The sequence below is a fragment of the Nymphaea colorata genome, chromosome 6, assembly GCF_008831285.2.
Source record: "Nymphaea colorata isolate Beijing-Zhang1983 chromosome 6, ASM883128v2, whole genome shotgun sequence".
NCBI lineage: Eukaryota > Viridiplantae > Streptophyta > Magnoliopsida > Nymphaeales > Nymphaeaceae > Nymphaea > Nymphaea colorata.
In genome coordinates, this window is record NC_045143.1 from 10,607,033 (window position 1) to 10,631,452 (window position 24,420).

The following is a 24,420-nucleotide window of genomic DNA, read 5'->3' on the forward strand; positions in this document are numbered from 1 at the left end:
TCCATCTTTATGAAATGTTATTAAAAGATCTTTTAGTGTCTCGAAAAGTTTTCAATGAACTAGTTTAGGAGAGCTATTCTACTCTTATGATATGCTGACGAAAATCATCTGCTGTATACTACATAACTGTTAGAATTTAAATATTAGACATTATGTAAGTATACATATGTTTCATATATGATTTGTATATATGAATATCTATGTATGCATAGGTGTTATGTATTTTATTTTATTTGCTTCCTTTTCGTTTTTATGTATTTTTTATTTCTTTTCTTTTTCTATTTTTACCTTTTCCTTTTTTGTAAAAGGGAACTAGCTGTTGGACCAGCTTCCAACGGCTAGATTTCTAGCCGTTGGAGCTGGCCCAACAGCCAACTCCTCCTTCTTCTCTCCCTTTCATTGTACTATATATATGGGACTGTTGTCCCTTGTTTGGTTAAGGCTTTTAGGCCTCTCTTGTGTATTCTTCTCTTGAGATTAATAGATTTGGTATCTTCTCCTCAAGTTTGAGGTTTGGTTGTGTATTACCTATTGAAGTTGTTGGGATCTTCAAGAGTGTATCTCTTGAAGCATTTGTATTCTCAAGATCAGGCCTGATTTACATGGTATCAGAGCCTCGTTTTGGCTCTTTGTGTTGCTGTCTTTCAAGCTTGGAAGATCCAATTATTACTCTTTCCTTGGAGCTGTGAAGCACTCCAAGTGTTCGATATATTGTTGGCTGAAATTTGACACAAGAAGGTGCTGTTATTTTGCTGGCCTCTTTTGGTGATATTTGTGACGGGATAAAGCTCCCTTGGTGGTGAAGATTGTGGCAGACCTTGACGCGTCGAAAGCTTCATTTTTGTGTGGCTGTTTTTCATCCTAGCACTACCTCAACGTCTCTTTTACAAGGTACACATTATGGATGAAAGAACTTCCTCTACTCCTCTTCCCAAATTAACTTCATCAAATTATGTTTCTTGGGCAAAAACTATGGAACATTTTATTAGAAGTAAAGGCCTATGGGGACTCGTTGATGGGTCAAAAAGTGAACCTCAATTAGTCCTCACCAAGACCATAGATGGTAAAGCTCAAGAACTAGATGGAGTTGAAAAAGACAAGACTATGAATGAATATGAGAGAAAATGGGAAGAGTGGAAGATAGGACACCACAAGATTATCACTTGGATTATTGCTTGTGTTGATACTACAACCATGGGCCAAATAGCAAAACATAATTTTGCTCATGAAGCTTGGGAATTCCTCAAGAAAACCCACACTATGAAGGATGTGGCCTACATGTGCAATCTTCAAATGAAGATTGCAAGTCTCCAACAAGGAGACAAGACCATTAAAGAATATGTTGGAGAAATGGAGCAATTATGAGACGAACTTGCTCTATTTGAACCCGAATGGTATGATCCAAGAGACATTGGAGTTAGAGAAAAACAAATCCAAAGGGAGAAATTTTATAAATTTATTCTTGGTCTTAGATCGGAATATGATGGAGTCAAAACTTCCTTGCTCCATAGGCATAAAGTGCCATCTATGAACGAAGCCATAGCGGAACTTCAAATGGAGGAGAATAGACTCAATTTTTCAAAAGACAAGAGTGAAAGTGTTCTTGCTACCTCAAGACCCGGTGCTCATATGAGAACTTATAGGCCTCCTCACTTTAATCGAAACTATGAGCATAGCAATAATGGCAACAAGAAGATTATATGTTTCCATTGTCAAGAAGAAGGACATACCAAACTTAGATGTCCTAAATTGAGGAGATTTGATAAAAAGACAAGTGTGGCTGGGACAATGTATGAAGAAAACAATCGATTTGACCTAGACAAACTTGTAAGTGCCCTCCAACCAAAGCTTATTGATGCTCTTCAACCGCTTTTCAAAGGAGGAGGGACTTCTCCAATCTCCGGAGCAACCGTGGCATCTACATCATCAAGTAAGTACTCTTGGATTCTTGATTCCGGAGCTTCATTTCATATGACCCCTTGTAATTCTTTGCTTACCGAATGCACTAAGGAAGAATCGTGTCCATTTGTTAAAACCGCCGATGGAACTCCTCTTGAAATCAAATGTGTTGGGAATATTGATCAAAATTTTAATTCAAAAGTTTTTAAAATACCAAAAGTTAGATTTATTCCCAAACTTAACTTAAATCTCTTGTCGGTTTCTCAAATAACAAATCATGGATGCGATATTGTCTTCTCACAAAATAAATTTTTGATACAGGACCATCTTTCCAAGAAGACGATTGGGGAAGGTTCTAGGAAAAATGATCTCTACTATGTTGACTATTTGGATCTTTCCAACCCTACTTGCAATATAGTCAAGAAGAGTGACATTCAAGTTTGGCATCAAAGACTTGGGCATTCAAGTTTAGGAAAAATGTCTTGTATCCCTTTTTTGGAAGAGAAATGTAAAGAAATGATCTCTTGTGATGATTGTATTAAAGCCAAAATTAAGGCTTTACCTTTTGGAAATAGAAATTTTGTTGCAAAAGCACCTTTTGAATTAGTGCATTCGGATGTATGGGGTCCCGCTCCTATTATGTCTAAAGGTGGTTTGCTTTATTATGTCATTTTTGTGGATGATTACTCTCGATATGCTTGGGTTTACTTTCTTAAACGCAAATCCGAAGTCCTTATGAATTTTAAAAACTTTTACAACATGATCAAAACTCAATTTGATGCAAACCTTAAAATTTTTAGAAGTGATTCCGGGGGAGAATTCATTTCCAATGAGTTTGAAGAATTCCTAAAAGAAAAGGGAATTATACACCAAAAGTCTTGTCCCAAAACCCCCCAACAAAATGGAGTCGCCGAAAGAAAACATAGACATATTCTTGAAACAACAAGAGCTCTTCTTATATCAAAAAATGTTCCAAAAAATTTTTGGGCTGAAGCAATTTTAACATCCATTTACTTGATTAATAGAATGCCCTCTAAAGTTTTAGAAAATATTTCACCTTTTCAAAAACTTTTTAACTTGGAGCCAACTTATAAAAGATTCAAAGTCTTTGGTTGCAAATGTTTCATTTTAAATGACAAAAATGATAAACTTTCATCTAGGGCTATTCAATGTGTCTTTATTGGCTATTCCGAAACTCAAAAAGGGTATAGATGCTATGATATTGAAAAAGATAAGGTGTATGTTTCAAGAAATGTGATATTTTTAGAAGAAGAAAATGGCTTTAATGAAAATAAACCCAAGCATGAAGATGACTATTCTTTTTTATGGATAAATGATGATGATGTTGATAATGATGATGATGTTTTGCCTTCTTCACATAATGATGCTCAAAATGAGGTTGAGAATACTCCTTTTGATAGATCTTCACCAAGAAGTGATGGATCACCAAGAGAAGTTATAGTTTATAAGAGAGGGTCTCAACAAAACATCCAAGAGTCTCAACCTACTCTTAGGAGATCTCAAAGAGATTCTCATCCACCTCAAAAATTTGTTTCCTATGAGTCTTTTTCCCCAAAACATAGAGCTTGCTTATTAGCTATTCACTCTCATGTTGAACCTTCATCCTATCTTGAAGCCAAAACTAACCCACATTGGATTGAAGCAATGAACAATGAACTTAGAGCCCTTGAAGACAATAAAACTTGGGACATTGTGTCTCTTCCTATAGGGAAAAGGACAATAGGATGTAGGTGGGTTTACAAAGTCAAGACTAGAAGTGATGGATCACTTGAAAGGTATAAAGCTAGACTTGTTGCCAAAGGATATGCCCAAGAATATGGGATTGATTACGAAGAAACCTTCGCCCCTGTTGCTCGTATGACCTCTGTTAGTGCTCTTATTGCCATTGCCTCCATTAAACAATGGTCTATATATCAATTGGATGTCAAAAATGCTTTTTTGAATGGCTACTTAAATGAAGAGGTATACATGGATTCACCCCCTGGGCTTGATTTACCTCAAGGAAAAGTTCTCTATCTTAGAAAGGCATTATATGGCTTGAAACAAGCTCCAAAAGCTTGGTTTGACATGTTTAGCAATGTTATGTTCAAACAAGGTTTTAAATCATGCTATTCTGACACTGCTATGTTTGTTAAAAATACTGCTATAGGTATAATTGTGTTACTTTTATATGTAGATGATATGATTATTACAGGTAATGATGCCAACGGAATTATGCAGGTAAAAGACTTTCTAAAGAATGAATTTGAAATGACTGATTTGGGTAAACTAACATATTTTCTTGGTATTGAAGTAGCTTATAGTAGAAGAGGATACTTACTCTCACAAATGAAGTTTGCCAATGACATTATAAGCAGATCAGGTATCACTGATGACAAGGTGGTAGACACTCCTGAAGCCTTAGGAGTAAAGATGAAGATTGATGATGGAGAAATTCTAGAAAATCCCACTCCATTTCGTCAATTGGTTGGAGCTCTCACATATCTATCCATTACAAGGCCTGACATATCACATGCGGTACATGTCATAAGCCAGTTTCAACAAAGACCCACTTCTGTACACATGGGAGCCGCATTGAGGATTGTTCGATATGTCAAACACACAATCACTAAAGGACTTTTTTTATCATCCTCATCAAACTTGAATATGATTGCCTATACTGATGCTGATTGGGGTGGAGATCCTAATAACAGGCATTCCACCACCGGCTTTTGTGTTTTTCTAGGTGACTCTCTTATTTCGTGGAGGTGCAAAAAACAAAATAAAGTCTCTCTATCATCAACTGAAGCAGAATATCGTGCCATGGCCACCACCACCATGGAGATTGTGTGGTTAAAAAGCTTATTGAAGGACATTGGAATTGACTTAAATGAAGCAACCAAGCTCTGCTGCGACAATAAAAGTGCCATCTACATTGCTAGCAATCATACTTTTCATGAAAGGACGAAGCATATTGAAATGGATTGTCACTATGTGAGAGAAGAATATCTTAGCCGAACAATCGATATATCCTTTGTCCCTTCCGAATATCAACTTGGAGATTTCTTCACCAAAGCACTTGCTTCAGCACGTTTTCAGTTTCTTCTTGGCAAACTTTCGGTGATCACACCGTAAGTTTGAGGGGGGGTGTTAGAATTTAAATATTAGACATTATGTAAGTATACATATGTTTCATATATGATTTGTATATATGAATATCTATGTATGCATAGGTGTTATGTATTTTATTTTATTTGCTTCCTTTTCGTTTTTATGTATTTTTTATTTCTTTTCTTTTTCTATTTTTACCTTTTCCTTTTTTGTAAAAGGGAACTAGCTGTTGGACCAGCTTCCAACGGCTAGATTTCTAGCCGTTGGAGCTGGCCCAACAGCCAACTCCTCCTTCTTCTCTCCCTTTCATTGTACTATATATATGGGACTGTTGTCCCTTGTTTGGTTAAGGCTTTTAGGCCTCTCTTGTGTATTCTTCTCTTGAGATTAATAGATTTGGTATCTTCTCCTCAAGTTTGAGGTTTGGTTGTGTATTACCTATTGAAGTTGTTGGGATCTTCAAGAGTGTATCTCTTGAAGCATTTGTATTCTCAAGATCAGGCCTGATTTACAATAACTATCTCATGGGCATTGATTCAGATGCTAGCATTAATGAAGATATTGAATGGGAGGTATCAATATATTGATGGTGATAAAATGCAACATATTCATGGCATGATTTTTTAATATGAAGCAACGTTAGAACCATTTATTAATCTTGGAGACGATTGTGAAGTGCACCAAGTTGAATGTAGTGCAGATTCCTCTTCAAAGCATAACAGAAAGCAAACTAGAAGATGATTTTAAAATGTTTGAAATGATTAAAGATGCTACTGAAAAAGTTACCAACCCAGTTAAAAAAGGTAACGCTGTATCTAAGAGGAGCCAACCAATTACATTACATATTCAAAAAAAGTTTTATCTTTAGAGTTTGATCTATAGGTCTTAAAAAAGAGCTATAAAGCTAAGCATATAGCTTATTAAAGATGACAATAAGATCAAAACATCCTTTGATTGGTATTCTATGGGTAAGGAGATCTTATTTGGAATGCTATGCAAAGCTGATGCCATCTGAAATTTCTAGCAAAAAATTTAGTTTTAGAATGGCATTTGGATTTTTCTTTATGAAATATAATTGCACTAGTCTATGTGAACTTGTGTTTAGACGAATTTTATTTGTAGTCACATTTTCATGTGAGTACATGACTTAAAATTTGTTGGTTCATTGAGATCATACTTATTTGTTGTTTTTGATCTTATGGATGTAAATGCAAAATGTATGTATGTAGGTAGTGGGAGACCAATGAATTTGTATTTGAATGAGAAGAAGACATTGAAATGTAATAAAAAACTTTGTCTGTTTAGTGACTTTAGTCGAACTATCAGAAAACAAAGGAAAAAATTGTTTTCACATTATTTGGAGAAATATAAATTTCAAGATAAAGTTGCCAGTTCCTAAAAAGTAATACATGTGATTTAGATTTTAGTAAAGTAACAGAAAACTTGCTCAAGTTTCAAAATTACATTTACCCCTTGAATCAAGAAACAAATCACTAGTGGAAAGTTAACTGAACTTTTTGAAACTTGACTTGTTTTTGTTACCTTTTCAAAATTTAGCTTTTTTTGTACTTTTTTTTCATGATATATATTATTTTTCTGTGAAGTCCATTTGCATAAAAATAAAACTTCTAGTTTAGAGAGAGAGAGGGAGATCTACAATCAAATTTTGGGGTATTATTCTAAACCTAAATCCTTTCATATCCTTTCTTGTTATGGCTAGACAAACATGATATTTTACGATTCTTTTCCTTTCTTTCTTATACAGACAATTTTTTTTTCCCCTCTTCTTTCCTCTCCTTTTTGTTTCTTTCCTTCTTTTCATTTTCTTTTCTTCCTTTAGTTTCATTTCCTTCCCTTCCATCCAAACATATCCTTGGAAGGGTTGCAAATATACAGCTTCTTCCTTTCGTTTCCGTTCCACTCATTTTCTTTCAATCCCATCTAAACGCGGTTTTGTCTAATCCTTCATTTTTCTTCTCTTCAATCATATATCTAGACCCAGTTTTGTCTATTCTTTCCTTTCCTTTCCCTCTAGTCCCCTCATCCAAACATAGTATTAGCAAGATTCTTTTGGCAGATTTCATTTTCTCATGGAATGTAATAAAATTGGTCCATCAAGTTTAACCATGACTATTGTACCCATGAGAACTTATAAAATTGTATTCTTATTGTATAATTTTGGATTCCAGGTCGTCCGAGGGTTTGAGCCAAAAGAACGATGCATGCTGCTTAAATTTGTGACAAGCTGTTCACGTGCTCCTTTGTTAGGCTTCAAGCACTTGCAGCCATCCTTTACCATTCATAAGGTATTATTTCCTCTTGCCTCCTCAACTATTGAAAAGCTTATGCTTTAACATGCTTTCCCCATTTCCCATACACACACACACTTATATATATATATATATATATATATATATATATATATCAATGAATGTAAATATTGGCAGTATTTCAAAATATCATGCTATAAATGCCAAAAGCAAGTGAAGCAAGGAAAAAAGGGAAAATATCTCACTAGATTGAAAACATTGCGAAAATGAAAATACTGCGAGAACATGCCAATATTGTTATGATGTTTTCATGAATTTTTTCAAAAATCAATTTATAATATATTTTAAAGTTTGTTGTGTTTCATTTAAAATTTAAATAATTATTTTAAAATTTTATCTATCTTTTTGTAAGAAAAATAGTAAAGAAATAATTTCATAATTTGCTCTGTTATTTTTATGTATTTAAAATTTTTTTGAATCCAAGGAAAGTGAACTTTCCGATCAATTCCCAAGGAAAATATTGCTGATATAAACCTAGGAATATTTATTGTTGCTATTTGTTAGATAGTTGCTAGATGGTTAAAATATAAAAATTTGTGTTGTAGAAAGTCCTAAATTATTGGTAAAGCCACCACAAACCATTGCTGCGTCACCAACCGTGGCTAATACTAATTTAGGGCACGTTTGATGGGCATGAAATATCTTGTAGCAATGAAAATAAAATTCAAGCTTTTAAAATTTTTTTCTGCCCATCAAACTTGGGATAAAAAAAACTTGCCGTTGGGTTGACTTTTGGAAACTTTCCGAAAATTTTGTCCCACCCCAACGGACGAAAAAAATTTCCGGGACGGAAAAACGACCATTTGCACGAGGGGCGAGTGGCCATCGCTTGTCGCCAGTCGCTGTCGTCCATTGGGGCAACCGTTTGCGTTTTCATCCTCCTCCACTGACGAGTTTTCTTGCCGGTCGTCCATCGCGGGCCGCTTGTCGTCGGCTTTCTGGTGTTACAAAAATATCAAAAAATAGAAATGAAGCAAAATGAGAAAACCCTCATCTGCGTTTTTCCTCCTTTGCCACTGATGGGTTTTTTTGCCGGTCGTCGGTTGCCGGCCGCTTGTCATCGGTTTTCTGGTGTTAAACAAAAATATCAAAAAATAAAAATGAAACAAAACGAGAAAACCCTCGTCTACGTTTTCATCCTCCGCCATTGATGGGTTTTCTCACCGGTCGTCCATCACTGGCCGCTTGTCATTGGTCGCTGGTCAGGTTTCACTAGTCCCACGGTGTCGACGAGAGAACAGTGGAGAGAAGAGAGAGAAGAGAACAAAAAACGTGGTTTCTTTTCCGTCGATTCTGATTTTCATCCCTTTTCCCATAAAACAAAGAAATTTGTTTCCAGAAATATAAATCCATGTCCAAGAAACACAAAGGGTTTTTGCAAATCTGGATTTTGTTTCCATTTCCTCAATTCTTGAAATAAGCTTCTGGAAACTTCTTTCCAGTTCCATATTTCCAATGTGTCAAACGCCCCTTAGTAGCTGTTTCTTAGTGACATCTGACAACACTCATCACACAACAACATTGAACGCCCTATATATATGTGTGTGTGTGTGTGTGTGTGTGAGAGAGAGAGAGAGAGAGAGATATTTGTAGAGTGATAACTGTGATATTGAATTGGGGGCCTCAAGTTTCTTGTGCTATCATGTTTCCTGCCCTGGAACGATTTGATCATCAAGTGATGAGATCTATGTAGTTTATTTAACAATTATTGCAGCATCTCGAACTATAAAAAAAAAAGGTTTCAACAATCTATGGCTCACCATGTGTAAAATAATATCATGATTTTATTTCAAAAAAAATAAATCCAGTATGAATTATAATAAGAAAACTATGTTCAATCTACCATCAGATCAACTGAAACCACATAGCCATTTAGTCTAGATCACAAAGTGCATTCTGAGACTTGGGGATCACTGGTAAGTGCTCAGACTGTCAGGCTTTAGAAGGCATGCATATCTTTTGTATGCTTGTAAGCAGACTCAGTGGGTTCTTGTGGGCAGTATATTCCTTGTTGACTTGGATGTGATATGAACATTTTGGCATACTCTCCACAGCCGCTGCTCATGCCAAATTATTACCTAAATTGTTTTTTTTTCTAATACAAATCATGTGAGACTTGTTGAATAGCTACTTGAGATGTTATTTAGTTTGCTGATGGCTATAGCTTTTGGATCACCAGTGAGCGTTTTTTCAGTTGGGTGGTCGTATTCACCATCAAATGTTATAAGTGAAGAAAATGAGCTTTAAGATGTCCTAGTTGGGTTACAGGTCGCCTGCGATGTGCCTCTGTGGGCTGTAATTGGTGGACAGGATGTGGATCGTCTACCCTCAGCATCAACTTGTTACAACACACTCAAGGTCTGTTAACAAGCTTTAGTGCTTTCTTGGTCTGTCTCGTCCTTGACCATTTCGACTTTATGACCCTCAGTTAAAGTTCTGTTGCGTAATATTGTTCGTGCCATTGCTTGACTTTTCCAAGTTGCAATGTTCTCTCCAGCTTCCCACCTACAAGCGGCAAAACACTTTGAGGAATAAGCTTCTTTATGCTATCAGTTCCAATGCTGGATTTGAGCTCTCCTAGCAATTATACTGTTTGATGCTGTGGTTTCTATTTAATTCCACGCGGCATTGGCAGGAGAGGGGTAAGAGAAAAGGACCTCTTGAAGAAGTGCCAAACTCCATAGATGGATTTCATTTGATCCAGTCTGGATATATTAGGTGCCGACCTGCTGCAGAGGAGTCTCGTCTTGATAAATCATTATCGTAAATATAAGTAGGATTTATGTATATGGCATGATTGCTGCAGGGTTTTCTTGTACCTGGACCGCACCAGAGAAGTGAAATATATAATCAACGAACATTTTCACTTCATTTGAAGGGGTTCAAGATTTTCTTCTGAAAAAAAAAAAAAGAAGGGATGTCTATTTTGTGAAAAACACTGCTGCCATGTTAGGTGTTTGCGTTGATACTTTCTGTAAATAATTCTACCCTAATATTACCCGCTCTTAGGGGTTTTTCCTTCCGAAAAACTATAGTTGCGGGTCTCTGCTTGATAAGTAGGAAGGGAGGGAGGGAAAGAGAGAGAGAGAGAGCGCTTTTCATCATCTTCTTGAAATGCAATCATGTTACAATTGACTACCTTTTTATTCTCTGATTGACATCGGAGTACTGAATTTTTTGGTGTGGTGTTAATTTTTGTTTCAAATTTGTCATTGGCCATGGTAAAGGTATATTCGCAATGCGGTCGCCCAGGGTACAACCATTTCCTCTAGAAGTTGCCGCTTTGTCTGCTTTCGTCCACCTAACTCCGCCACATGCCGTATCTTCAACTTTCATATTCGTGTGTGGTGCCTTCACTTCTGAAGACATGCTGAAAGATCTGAAGAAAAGTTTTGGACCTTGAAATGCATCCTTGCTTGCTGTTTACCTCAATTGTCTCTTGCAGTTTGAACACCCCAATCAGTTAATATTCTTAAATTCATCGATCAGAACTTTCAAGTAATGGGTAAATGATTTTGAGTTGTGTTCACTCCCTCGGTTGGGAGAAGTGTTCTTGGTCTAAACACTGGTTCAACCCATGTTTATGCATTTCAAATCGGGCGTTTGTTTCCTCTGTTTTCCTCAATAGATCTCAGATGAACATCGGCAATGCAACATATTTCTGCTCATGCGGCTTTGTGGGTCAATTGAGGGCTGACATTCAATTATAGCTATTGTCCTCACTTTTAAGCTTGGTGGATGCAGGAGACCAACTTTTAGAATATTGTAGCTACTTCTTCGAATTCTCCTCTGACGAACGTGCCACCTGGTTTATATGTGGCTTCGCCGCTTCTTCAAATCCCAATTTAGCAGCATGGCATTTTATATCAAACTGTGTGGCTTGCAGAAATATATCTGCTGTTGGATATCCTAAAACCAGATTGGAAACAGAATTGGCAGCCATAAGTTTCTCTTTAGGCAACATCTCTAGCTTAACCAACATTTCTAACTTCACCCCGCAACCAATTTTAGTAAGCCCATCAGACAATATGAACTCGTGACTCTCATCATGCAGCTGAAATATGAAATTTGTTGGCAACATTAATATTGTGTTTGATGGCTTAAGGGAGGTGGCACAAATACATGATTCTCCAAATTGCCTCACATAATCACAAGCTGAACAAAAGTACTGATCATCTGTTTTGGCCACCATGTTGTTGAAGGATATCAAATGGCCCTTCAAGCCTTTGTTTATGTCCAGTAATGCTGCAGAATACCGCCTATTTTTTGGAGTTCGATTTGCCCCTTCTTAACAACTACTTAACTCCTGAATCAACCCTATTCTCTCCAAACAGGGTTTCCCATTGATGCCTTTAAGGCATCTAGAGATACACTTCACATTGATCTACTGTGATGAATGGCCAAATTTCGTAGGAATGCCTGGCTCCCATATCAGGTGAATGTGACATTCTCATTTTGCTTTCAAATTTTAGTGAGCATCTCACAATTTAGGCCTATTTCTTTTTTAGGTATATTCCATTATATCATTGCTAAAACTTTGGCACAAGGGCTGCAGTGTCATTGTGAGCTAGGTATTTTCTATGCCTTCTTTCTTGGTTAATGCATGTCTAGTTGCATTATTTTTGCATCCGAAGTAGTACAACACCATGCCAACTTGTGGCAACCTTCATTATACGCTAAAGTTGGATCTACATAAAGCTTTTCATTCCATCTCTTGGCTATACCTATTTGAATATTTGCATAATATGGGTTTGAGACGTCAGTGGGTCTCATGGATTCAAGAGTTAGTTACAAAACTCGAAGTACTAATATCTATTAGTGGCTGGCTGGGTATTCCAATCAGACTAAATCAGGGTTGCATCTTGTTACTCGACCTCTTTAGTATTGCTACCGAGGGGCTATCTACTTACTCAAAAGTGTTCTAGGAGTGATTCAAACATCGCATGGCTTCCTTGCTGAAAGCCTAGTCTCGTCTTGGTACCAGACAATAACGAAGCCAAGTGTTCCTCAATCTATTCAATGTTAAGAACTGAAATTTAACTTGAAACCTCTAGTCTTCGGATGCTTGAATGGGGTGCTTCCCTCAAACCATCTCGATCTCCCTGAAGTGAATCAAGTTCCCCCACTTGGACACTTGTTATATGCACAATTAAGCCAAGTCCCAGTCCTACACTGCACGTTATCAATCGATGACAGGTCTCACCACTCTCACAACAGGTACTTTCTTTCCATGCCAATCCACATGATGTTAGTCCGATAAACTTGGAAAGATATGATGGCAGTCTTTCAAATGATTTTCCGGATTCATTGAGAACTTCTATAGTTGACGTGTCAAGCACTGTGAGGTGCTGGAACGACACAGTGTGGAAGAGAAGAAAATGGAGACTCAGACAAAAACAGAGTGGGAGAAAAGCATACCTACTTTTTACTATTCAAAAAAACAATTAATACGTCAACTATAGTGATGTGCTTTATATGTAAAATACACTTCTCGAAACTTCCTTTTCTGGTGGAGTCCAGCTGTGTTTCAACTTATGGTTAGGAGGCTTCCTCGGAAGTTTCTGAGTTCAACACTCCCCCTCAAGTTGGTTGTCCAATATCTTGCATACCCAACTTGCACATAACTTTGTTAAAATCATATTTGCTCACTGCTTTAGTTAGTATATATACTAGTTGCTGTTTATTAGGGATATGTTTAGCTCTGAAGACACATTCTTAATTTTCTCTATGATAAAATGGCACTTCTCCTCGTTGTGCTTGGTTCTTTCATATAACACTGGGTTATTTCCAATATATATTGCAGCTTTGTTATCAAAATTGAGCTCCATGACTTTGTTGACCTCAAACCCATGTCTTTGAGCAGATACTTCATCCATTTTAGTTCACATACTGCCATGGCCATTGACCTATATTCCAACTTTGCGCTAGACCTTGCAATTACATTCTGTTTTTGCTTCTCCATGACACTAAGCTGTTCCCTATGAAGCAACAATAACATGATGTGGACCTCCTATCATTTGGCTCTCCAACCGAATCAGCGTCAAATCCAGTTACTTATATTTGCCTACATCCATCTTCATAAGTATTTCTGTACCCGATGACTTAGGTATCGTAGGACTCTATGTGCAATAATAAAATGTGGTTATCTTCGTGTGCATGAACTGACTCATGCACATTCACTGAGTAAGTTATGTCTAGTTGGGCGGCTATTAGGTAGATTGAGCGTCCTATCAGCCTTTGATAACTACCATTGCCTTCCAATAAGTCCCTTCATTTTTCAGCAACTTTACATTAGTTTTCGTGGGTGTATCAGCCGGCTTAGCTCCTGTCATACCTATGTCTTTCAATAAGTCTATAGCATATATTCTCAGACATATGAACACTCCCTTCTTTGAGTGAACTACTTCTATGCCAAGGAAATAGTGAGGGGTTCCTAAATCCTTAATGTCAAAATGTCTCTTTAGAACCTTTTTTGTTTTGTCAATACGACTTAAATTGTTACATATTGTACTAATGTCATCCACATAGATGGCCACTATGGTACTTCATTTTTCATGAATGAAACAATGCAGTTACCAGCAGGATTCTTCCTGAGCCCTCATTCTACTAGTTTGTTGCTCAATTCGGTATACCATTCCTTTGGTGACAACTTTAAACCATACAATGATTTTTTCAATTTACATACTAATGGAAGTTTGGACTGCATGCTAAGGCCTGGAGGTGTTTCCATATATATTTCATCATGTAAGTCTCCATGATGAAATGTGTTCTTCACATCTAACTGATATAGTGGCCAATTTTTCATCTCTGCCACTGCTAGCAACATTCTAATGGAACTCATCTTCACCACAGGGGCAAATGTTTCATGGACTTGTGTATATCCTTTAGCTGCTAAACATGCCTTGTATCTTTCTACTCTTTGTTATTATACTTGATCTTGCAAGTCCACCTGCAGCCAATTGGTCTTTTATCCTTTGAAAGACTCACCAGCTCTCAAGTTTCATTTTTTACACCATTTTTCATTTTGTATAGCTTCTTGGAAGGTCTGTGGTTCTGTTTCTATCTTTGCTAGGTATGCCCTGTATTTTTTTTGACATTTTTTTCAGTTGGTATGTGATCTGCCAGTAAGTGTTCAACTTAATTTTTTGTATAATAAGTCTTTCAAACGGGCAGGAGGTCTAACTGTTCTTGCAAACCTCTTAACCTGTTGTTGTGTAACACCTTGCCCAAATGACTTATTTCATTCACTTCACTTCTATCCCTATGTATATCTGGCCTGATCTCTTCGTCACTTTCACTACCTCTCATCCTTCCTATTTTTAGATGATCATCTTCATAGGCTACATGCAATGGTGCAACAATTTGTTCCTCCTAAAATGGAATGTTTGAAACTTGGCTGCGAGTAATATGGCTGTTCTAGGAATTTGATGTCTCTGGAGTAATATACTTTCTTAATGCTTACATCCATTCATTTGTTGCACCCCTTTTTGTTAATAGAGTACCCAAAAAATAGACACTTCACTGCCCTTTTTTCCAGCTTATTCCTGACATGCTCTTGAAGGTGCACAAAATTGCTGCATCCAAACACCCGCATGTGTTTCACTTGAGCTGTTTTCTTGTTTATGATCTCTAGTGGGGTTATAGTTTAATTTTCTGCTAATTGTTCTGTTCATAAGGTAACAAGCACATGCAATTGCATCAGGCCAAAATTATCCTGGTACATTCATGTGTACCATGATTGATCTAGCCACATTTAGCATGTGTCGATTCTTCCTCTTGTAGACACCATCCTGCTGAGGAGTTCCAAGACATATCATCTATTGCAATATGCTTTTTTTTTTTTATAGAATTCATCTACTTTAGCATTTACAAATTCTCCTTTGTTGTCTAACCTGAGTATTTTTACTTTCTTATTGTATTGAGTATCAAAAAGTTGAACAAACTATTTTAGAAATGTGAGCACTTCATTCTTTTTATTCTAAAAGTACACCCATGTAGCTTTGGATTTATCATCCACAAAGCTTACAAAGTATTTATATCCAGTCCAGGCACTTACAGGTGCAGGACCCTAGACATCGGTGTGTACTAGATCAAAACAAAATTCACTATAACTTTCAGAAATTCGCAAATGGAAGCCTAGAAATTTTTGCTAGTGTGCATTCTTCACAGTTTTCGACCTCTGTTTTCAGTAATGGAAGCATAGCCCCAACAACTTTATTAGAAGGATGCCCCATGCGAACAGTGCCAGATCTTAGCTTCATCATTGGATGTTGTGGCTGTCAAACCTGATTCATTATGTAGTTCCACTGTGTATAGTCCAGTTCGTATAGCCTATTTTCTTCATTCCCCTCATCAATCATCTTCACATTGGTGTCCAGTAGTGTCACTTTGTTCATTGAGAACACAACATAGCAATTCAGTGCATTTGTTAATCAACTTACAAAAACCAAGCTAGTAGGGAAACTTGGAATCAACAATGCATTGTTAGGCATGCGAGTTCTGAAGAATAGAAATATTCCATATCCTTATAATGGCACAGATGAACTGTTGACTACTTTACCAGAATGGTTCTTGCAAAATTTAGCATATACTAACCGATTGATATTTCCAATCATATGATTTGTTGCACCGGTAATAATCCATTTATGAGTGAATGAATGTGCAAATAAAGTTCTAGGATTACCTTTTCTGGTGTTGACCTTCATTTCAATAGAGATCACTAGGTTTGACTGAACCTGCTTTAGTAACTTTGTGAGTTTGGCAATATTATTGCCTCTGTAGTTTGTTGTGGCCTTCTGACCTCTGCCTTTACAGTCTCCCGTGTAGATTCCGGCATTGGTCCCTCATGTGGCCGGGTTTTTTGCAATACGTGTACTTTAGTTGTTGTTCTTTCTCCCTAATCTTTGGACTGTTTTTTGCCGCGTTGGGAGATGTGTTTTCCTTCAGTTCTACCTCAAACACGAGACGGTCTTGTGTTGCACATGCCTCCGATTCCAGGTTTAGCCTACCTTCGTGCATGACTATTCTCTTAGTCTCCTCGCAATGGATGATCAAGCCTACGTTGTTGAATGATGGCATGGGATATGTCATAAGCATTTGACAGCGAAAACTTTTGTAGTCTAGTCCAAGCCCGACGAGCAAATTGAACACCTTGCTTTCTTCTCGGCATTGTTTGATGATGTCCAGTTCTAGTGTTAGTGGACGATGTTGAGCAAGTTCATCCCACATGCCCTTGACATTGCTCATATACGGTGAAATAGTCTATATCCCTTTGTCAGTTTGGTGCTTGCTGCAGTTGGTAGACTCTTGCTAGATTCTGTTTCTCACCATCGATCTCAGCCGGTGAGTCCTGGAGATCCTTATTTAAATTGATAAACAGAAATCATTTCACGATGTTAGCATCCATTGAGTTTAGAAGCCAGGACATCACGATCCAATCGTTTGCTTCCCAATCATCAACGTTGGATCATCCTTCCGTGGAGCGACTATCCTTCCGTCGAGCGACTATCTTTCCATTGATGTACCCCAACCTTGATTACCCAGATATAGGCTCGTTGATATTGTCCAAACTACATAGTTCGAGCCATTGAGAGGCATAGTTATGAGCAGGAGACAAAAACAGAGCAGGAAAAAACAGACCTACGTTTTTCTAATCAGAAAAACAATTTAACACATCAGCTACAGTGATATGCTTCATATAGAAAATACATTTCTCGAAACTTCCTTTTTTTTTGGTGGCATAGAGTCATGTTTACCATTCGGACACTTCTTTGATAAGTTTCCAAGTTCCTCAACTTGACATACCATTTTCTTTGGATTGATTCAATTTTTGTGAAGCAAAAACATTGGAGGTTTGCATGCAAGGCAATCGCCAACATGCTTTTTGAACGTGGTGGCTTGACAGTACCTAAGATCTGCATATGCAGTTCACCTGTCATGCTTAAATGATGGCATAGAGTCATATTTAACGAACCTTAAGCTTCTTTTTTTTTTTAACAAAGCGGCTACTGAATGCTAACCTTGTTGCCTTCAATTAGAACATATGAAATTCCTTACGTTTGTATTGATTTTCATGCAGATTTCATTAGACGTGGCTGCATTGAAGTAGTTATCAACATAGAAACTTCTCCACCTTGTATAGCTGTTCTTTTTATCCCCCGTCATTGATTTCTTTCCAACTGAACTTGCTAGGAGCGAGTTCCCTTTCCCCAGTCCCAGCACATGTACATTATCTCCTTGGATCACAGACCTTAGTCTCACAAGTGTTTCTTGACAATTTATCGTTTCAAAATATACATTAGACATGTATTAGTTTCGTGATATATTGGAATAGTTTGCCAGTAGGGACACTTAAACTTTAAGTGTCCCATGAATCTGCTCCAAATATTGGAATAGGTTCATGGAACAATAGTTATAGTGTACCATATATGAACCTGCCTCGAACTTTGAGACAGATTTATGGAATACATACAAAGTGTCTCTACTACCAAACGACCCCATAGGGTCCAACCCACATGTAACTCATCTTGTATGCATGTCAACTCACCTTTTCATATTCTCTCTGTCTCACCTTCACTTTTGCTAAGATTTGATTTGCGGTCTTGAATCCATAAAATAGTGTAAAACTGGAGGATCATTTGGAGTCCCTAGATGTTGGCAAATCCAATATGGTTTAACAGAAATGTTTTCTTACATAGAAGTCAACCATTGAGCAAGATTGGCTCCAAAAGTTTCTTTGTCCTTAACCAATATTTTGTTTTTTTTAATTAACAACTCTACATCATCTAATAAACATTCATGACCCTATGGTCTAAAATAAAATGCGTAACACAATTTTTTCTGGAAGATCAAAGATCAGGTGTGCTAGAAGAATGGTGAGTGCAAGATCCAGTTTTGGTTCAACAACTAGGGAGTTGTGGAGCCATTTTGTGTTCGGTAGCAATTATATCTTTTTTGGCATCAAGGGGATGTTTGATGTTGTCATGATTTTGTCACCCCTCTTCAAGAATCTCCTGTCTGAGCCTGTTAGATTAGAGGTTGTTTGGCAATGAGAACAAGAACATAGTTTCTCATGAATTTGTGTTTGCATCCTAAGATTTATTTTGGTTTTCGGAGTGCTTTCAGAAATATAAAGTTTTTTTTTTTTTGAAATAAGAGAGAAAGGGACTCGCTCGTCGGTACGAGGATTGGCCATTCCCGGTGCCTTTACTAAGGGTAACCACTTCACGGACTGAGCTTATTGTCGATGCATTTCATTTTTTTTACTTAAACATCTTCTTCATTGGTGTGGTGCTTGAAAATAATATTGAAGATTTGATGTTCCAAATTTTAAGATGAGAAAATTTTGAGGATCATTTGAGAATATAAACCATTTTGATTTGGAAAATTTTTTAATCAAAAAATCTTGGCAAATGTCATTTGGAAAATATCATTTCGAAATCTTGTGAAGATAATATGAGTATTTTAAAGATTTTTTTTAAGAACAATTTAGTGTTCTCTTAAGAACTTAAGCACGTTTAAAATTTCGCTATAATTCACCTACTACCTAGTTAGAGCTCCATCTTGTTTTGCTTAAGTGTTTTTAGAGAGGTACTTGTAAACATTTGTGAATTCCACAGTTGAATGTGAATGTATGAATGTGTTGGTTTTATATGATTGAAAGCAAATTATTCATTCCCACCATATCATTCATTTAAAGATATCTCTATCATCTCATATATTTGGATTTATTTATACGTTTTAAATATTCTTATGAAGAGTAAAAAATTGAAAGTAAAATGATGTTGTAGACCAACAATCATAATTCCAATATTGGGTCATTACTTGAGTTTTGGTCTTAGTAAAGTCTATAAATAAAAACTCAAATTTTAGATATTGGAAAAGAAATATTCGAAAGAATGAAAGAAAGAAAAGGAAAAATTTGAAGCCAAGTGGAACAGAGAGAAGAGAAAAAAAAAGGATTTTCAAAAGGAAGGAAGAAAAATTTTAAAGAGAAAGAGAGGGATGTAAGAGAGAAAGTGGAATATATATATATATGAAAATATATAAAGGAATATGTTAGATCATAGAAAGATGAGAATAAAGAAAGATATTCATGTGCTGTATATGCACATAACATGTACATACACATATGTATTTATGAAAAAATTAAAATCAAGAGGTAATTTAAAACATATCTGACTTTGATTTTTTTTTGTGTAGGCTAGAGAGAAACTTAAGCTCATGCAGAGCCTAAGCTAAGTCTCCAAGGCCTTATTGAAGAGAGTTCTTATTTCAAAATTCTTTTGAAAACATAATTCCAAATATTTTCGTATAAACATAAAACAATAATCATTTTGTTTACTACAAAGAAATCTATTTGTCCCGCTATTGGGTATAGAAGAAAATGAAACACACATGAAATGAAAAACAATGTAAGAAATCTCTCATTAGGATCTCTAATAGGTGATTAAGAGAAATGGTAAACGTAAGAATGTCACGAAGATGCATTTTAACATGTATACATTCTTAAGGGGTTTTTCTAGGTTAGACAAATCTCAACCTCAAAATCGACATAATAATAAAAAAAATCTCAATCCAAGCACTCATTCTTACCGTTCATTCATACATAAATAAGAAAAATCAGTCTTTTATCCATGAATATCATCTCAAACATAAACAATGCACACATTTAATGATAAAAAAAATGAAAGAAGCATATTTTAAAAATAAATGGAGAAATGAAATTTATTTCATCTTGTTCGTACTTTCGGTGCATTCAAGTGTAGCTCTTGACTTCGGATAGGAGATCATTGCAGCTCTCTTGCATGGCCATATGGAGATTACAAAGGAAAACCACACTCATGGAGGTGGTTTTTAAATAGTTCTCTTTGACCAAATGAGATTGACCCTTAGCCTGGCAAACACCCATTTAGAGGTTTAGGCAGCGCTAATACCCACCCATCAAACCAAAACCACACCCAAGGAGGTGGTTTTTAACCAAAAAGGGGGCTTGCGCAGCACGGAGGCCCTATCTTGGCATGGCCATGCACCCTAGCTGCGTGCAAGGCACGCGGGAGAGGGCAAAATGCTCCCTTATTGGTTTGTTTTGGACCAATAAGTGCTGGCTTTTGCCTTCCTCACTTCTAAGGGGCTCACACATAAAAAAATGTAGAAATCATTTTTTTTAAAACACATATTTTAAAGGGCAAAATGGTTTTTTGTTGCAAACGGGGTTGACTTTATTTTGAGGATCCCGGGCTTGTTTTAGTTTCGGATCGAGTTCACTTGGTAGTCAATGCGGTCGATACTAGAGGCTCGGATCAAGGATGGTATGAGTGGTTTAGGCTTAAACATATTTTTGGCACAAGATTGAGACACAAAACAAAGGGAAGGTATGTGCATGCACCTGCGGTGCTAGATAGTATCGAAATTTGTTATTTTGGTCTCTACTTTGGATTTTGAGCTGAAATTCTAGATTTGGATCTAAACTTTGGTTTTAGATCTAATTTAGATCCAAGAGCGGCTTTATGGATCCATTTTCCTAGTTTGAACTAGATTTCGTTTGTGTGGTTTTCTTATAGACTTTGGCTTCGTATTTCGGATTAAGGTGTGCATTTTAGATCTAGGACTTAGATTTTGATCTGAATCTTGATCTAAAGTTGGATTTTGGATTTAAATCTTGCATTTGGACTTAGCTGTGGGTCCAGAGATTCGTTTTTGGATGGAGTGGTTGTGAATTGGACTTGGATATGGATATAGAAGTCTGTCTTGGGACTAGGGTCGAGATTTGAATTTGGGTATGAATTTAGAAGTTTGTTTTGAGTTAGGCTTGGGCTCGGAGACCAAAATTAGTTCTAAATCATTGTAAAAGTGGTTGAAATAACTGAGAATCTTGTTTGAGTAAAATGTAATACAGTATTTTTGAAAAAATTTAAGGTGATAACAAGCAGCTACAAAGATTGATGCACATTCATGAAACACTATGTTAAAGTATTCCAAGAGTATGTCTCCATCTATGGGCAGATTTATGAAACAATTTGTTACTGTTTGCCATTGCCAAATGGCCCTTTACATTGCTCATGAGGGGAGCCTCCTAACGTTGGATCACAATAAGAAACATGGTTACTCTTTGTTCAATAGGTGTTTCATGTGTAACAACCAAGCTGAGAGCACAAATCAAACAATTGGCCAGCCACTGTCCATAAAATGTGTATCCAAATTCTGTCCACCCAAACTTTAGTATGTCTTTATGTGGTAAAGAACTTTTTCTTTACATGTTATTAGCTACATACAAGTGAAAAAATGATTTGAACTAGGGATTGCCTTTGTCCCCACTAGTTAGTTCACTGGAATTTACAAATTACCACTTGTGATTTTGTGTCTAACCCTGGCCCTTCAAAGTCACGTAACTCACTCATGAATCTATTGTGATAGATGGTTGAGCGAAAAAGAAGAGAAAAAGGTGGTGAACATTTTTATTGTCATTTAGTTCACACTTTTTTTCTTTATTTTTTTTAAATTGTTCATTATGATAGATTAGATAGCTCTTATAAGTCACCATTTAATTATATATATATATATAATATTAAAAAATTTCATTAAACAGCCTCCTCTTTAACCAACATACATGTTAGATTTTACAAGGGACTTGGTCTATTAATTATAAAAAACCTTATAGGACACTATCCACACAATGAAAAGACATGATTTTTTTATTTTTAGGTTTTAAATAAGGAGATAATTTTTAGGAAAGCATGCTCATAAATGAGATGTTTAACTAGAATACATAGCTGTTGAGCACACAAATTTTTTCCTTATACAATATATATATATATATGTGTGTGTGTGTGTGTGTGTGTGTGTGTGTATGTGTGCATTTTAACTGATCCTATTATTAAGAGCCCGAATTCATATACGAGTTCAAACATCAACCTTCTTGAAAGGGGGAACACTTACTCCGCTTCTTCCTTCATTTTATAAAGAGAAAGTGCCGATAAAATGAGAATCAATACCAAAATTTGGAGACAAAAAGTCCCCCAGTTACAATAACGGACGCAAAACATAAGCGAAAAGATGAAATATACAATACAATGTACAGTAAAACAAAATAAGAGGGGTGAAGAGATAATGGGGAGACAGAGCAGCACAATCACCCAGCCACAGATGAAGGACGACGTTGTAGCCAAATGACAAAATGTACATCTCCTATACAAGACGAGCTACAGATTCCAACGAAGAGAAGGTGCCCCTAAAAACCTTGTTGTTGCGCTCTTCCCAAATGCCCACCAAGTTGAAATGAGAGAAAGAAAGAGAGTTGAGATTAACCAGATTTCTCCTCAATGATGCTAAAATATCAGAAAATTGAAATCAGTTAGCTACCTAACTGTGTGGCCAAATGATTATTTTATTATTATGTATCACTAACCATCGTAAAAGGTGCCTTAAGTTTCTAAAAACCATAACAAAACAATTGGCTATTGCAAGTACACTTTACCGTTGTGATGGTTTTCAACGACACAAAATAAAAAAAAAAAAAAATCATCCGACCACAAAGGTCACTGGCTGGTTTCAATTCCTTTATATATGTGTTCTCAGTTTCTAACTCTTGAACAGAATTGCAATGCGCACGAACGATTTACCGGCACTTGCCAAAGTAGGCGACCGGATATCCTGTGACAGTTGTCCCAGCAAACGAGGTCACAAGAAACTGACTTGGCTCAGCTTGTGCAAACATTCATTAAAACTCCCACCGCTTCTCCACCCACCAACATATCTGTGAACATCCTGAACCCACTTATTCAATTCCTCTTCCTCCCCATTTATTAGGGGGCGCTGTGACTCCTTCCTCGTCTCAGGCTATTCAATGTGCATTCCAGCCTTTTAAACTTTTCAAGAACAGAAGTGGAGAACACTTGGCCTCTTTGTATTAAAGTGGCAAGTGGACAGTGCTATCAATATCAGCATGCAAGACAGATAATTTTTCTTTTTCCCGTAAAATGATATAGAAGAAGTACTGATACAAAGTTCGAGTTGGTGGCATTGAATAAGGGTGAATAGGTCTTTGTATTTTATCCTTTACATTTATAAAACGTATAAGAACTAACTTAAAGTACATTAAAGATTCAACAGAAATACAAAACATCAAGATCATTCGGCCTGGTAATGGCAACAGATGGTCCTCAAGTAACTGTCTTCGCTGTCGCTGGTGTGTGCAGCTGCCTTTTACAAGTGGACTTAGTAAAGAGCTTTGACTGTTGGTGGCATGGGATTCTACCTATGTTTTACTTCATTATTAGACTATATATATGTATATATATCATTCTTAAGATGAAATATTTCATGTACGAACCCAGGTAGTGCTCAGTCATTGGTACTGCAGAAGTAGAATTTAATTTAGGAAAGAAGACCCAGAAGTCAAAATTGTCAAAATTGGTAGATGTCATAAAGTAAAGCGCCTCCTGCAACATATATAAACATTTACATGAACTAGTTTTAACCTTTTGGCGAATGAAAAAATGGATGGAGTCCCACTTGTACAGGGTTCAGTGAAGGCTTAAGTAGCTGCTGGGCCCAGTTGGCCGTGAAAAGGGCAATGCCTGCCTAACTGCAAGGGTAAAATAGGATACAAGGTCTGCCAGATAATATGTTAGATCACTTGTCATCTGACCTGCCATTTTCAGTTTCTCTGCAATAGTTCGTTCTACAGCTTCAGGAAAAATGCTGAGACAGAAAACAATAGGAAAAGGGATCAGGCCATAAACAGAGAGCCTTTCCATTTTGATGACACCTGTTACGAGCAATGTTAATGCATTTCTGCCACCATACAGCGCTTATTCTGAACCATTGTCACCCACCCATTGGCCAATCTTGTCCAGATGAGGGGGAGGATTAAGCCGAAACCCCTCTTTTCCTTGCTGTTAAGGTCCAGAACTGTATTGGTACCAGGTGGTGAGATTTCCATATGCTGTCACCCACCCATATGCTGAACCATTTGCTGGAATTATAAAATTGCAGATACAGATAGTAGGTCGAAATTTTTTCACTTTTTTCAATAGAAGCACATTTAGAAAATGCTTTTTTTCAGGGCTCTCCGACATTA

At 36.7% G+C, this 24,420-nt stretch overlaps 1 protein-coding gene across 2 annotated transcripts in view; it reads left to right on the plus strand.

Moving 5' to 3' along the window:
* The window catches only part of LOC116255855 (E3 ubiquitin-protein ligase UPL7), a 78,545-nt gene extending 68,067 nt beyond the window's left edge, over window positions 1-10,478 (plus strand). For both annotated transcript variants that reach the window (XM_031631932.2, XM_031631933.2), the window contains exons 12-14: window positions 7,200-7,316; window positions 9,609-9,698; window positions 9,838-10,478. In XM_031631932.2, coding sequence (XP_031487792.1) covers window positions 7,200-7,316; window positions 9,609-9,698; window positions 9,838-9,921 — 291 coding nt within the window. In that variant the 3' untranslated portion in view covers window positions 9,922-10,478. The remainder of the gene's footprint in view (window positions 1-7,199; window positions 7,317-9,608; window positions 9,699-9,837) is intronic.
* The last annotated feature ends 13,942 nt before the right edge of the window (window positions 10,479-24,420 follow it).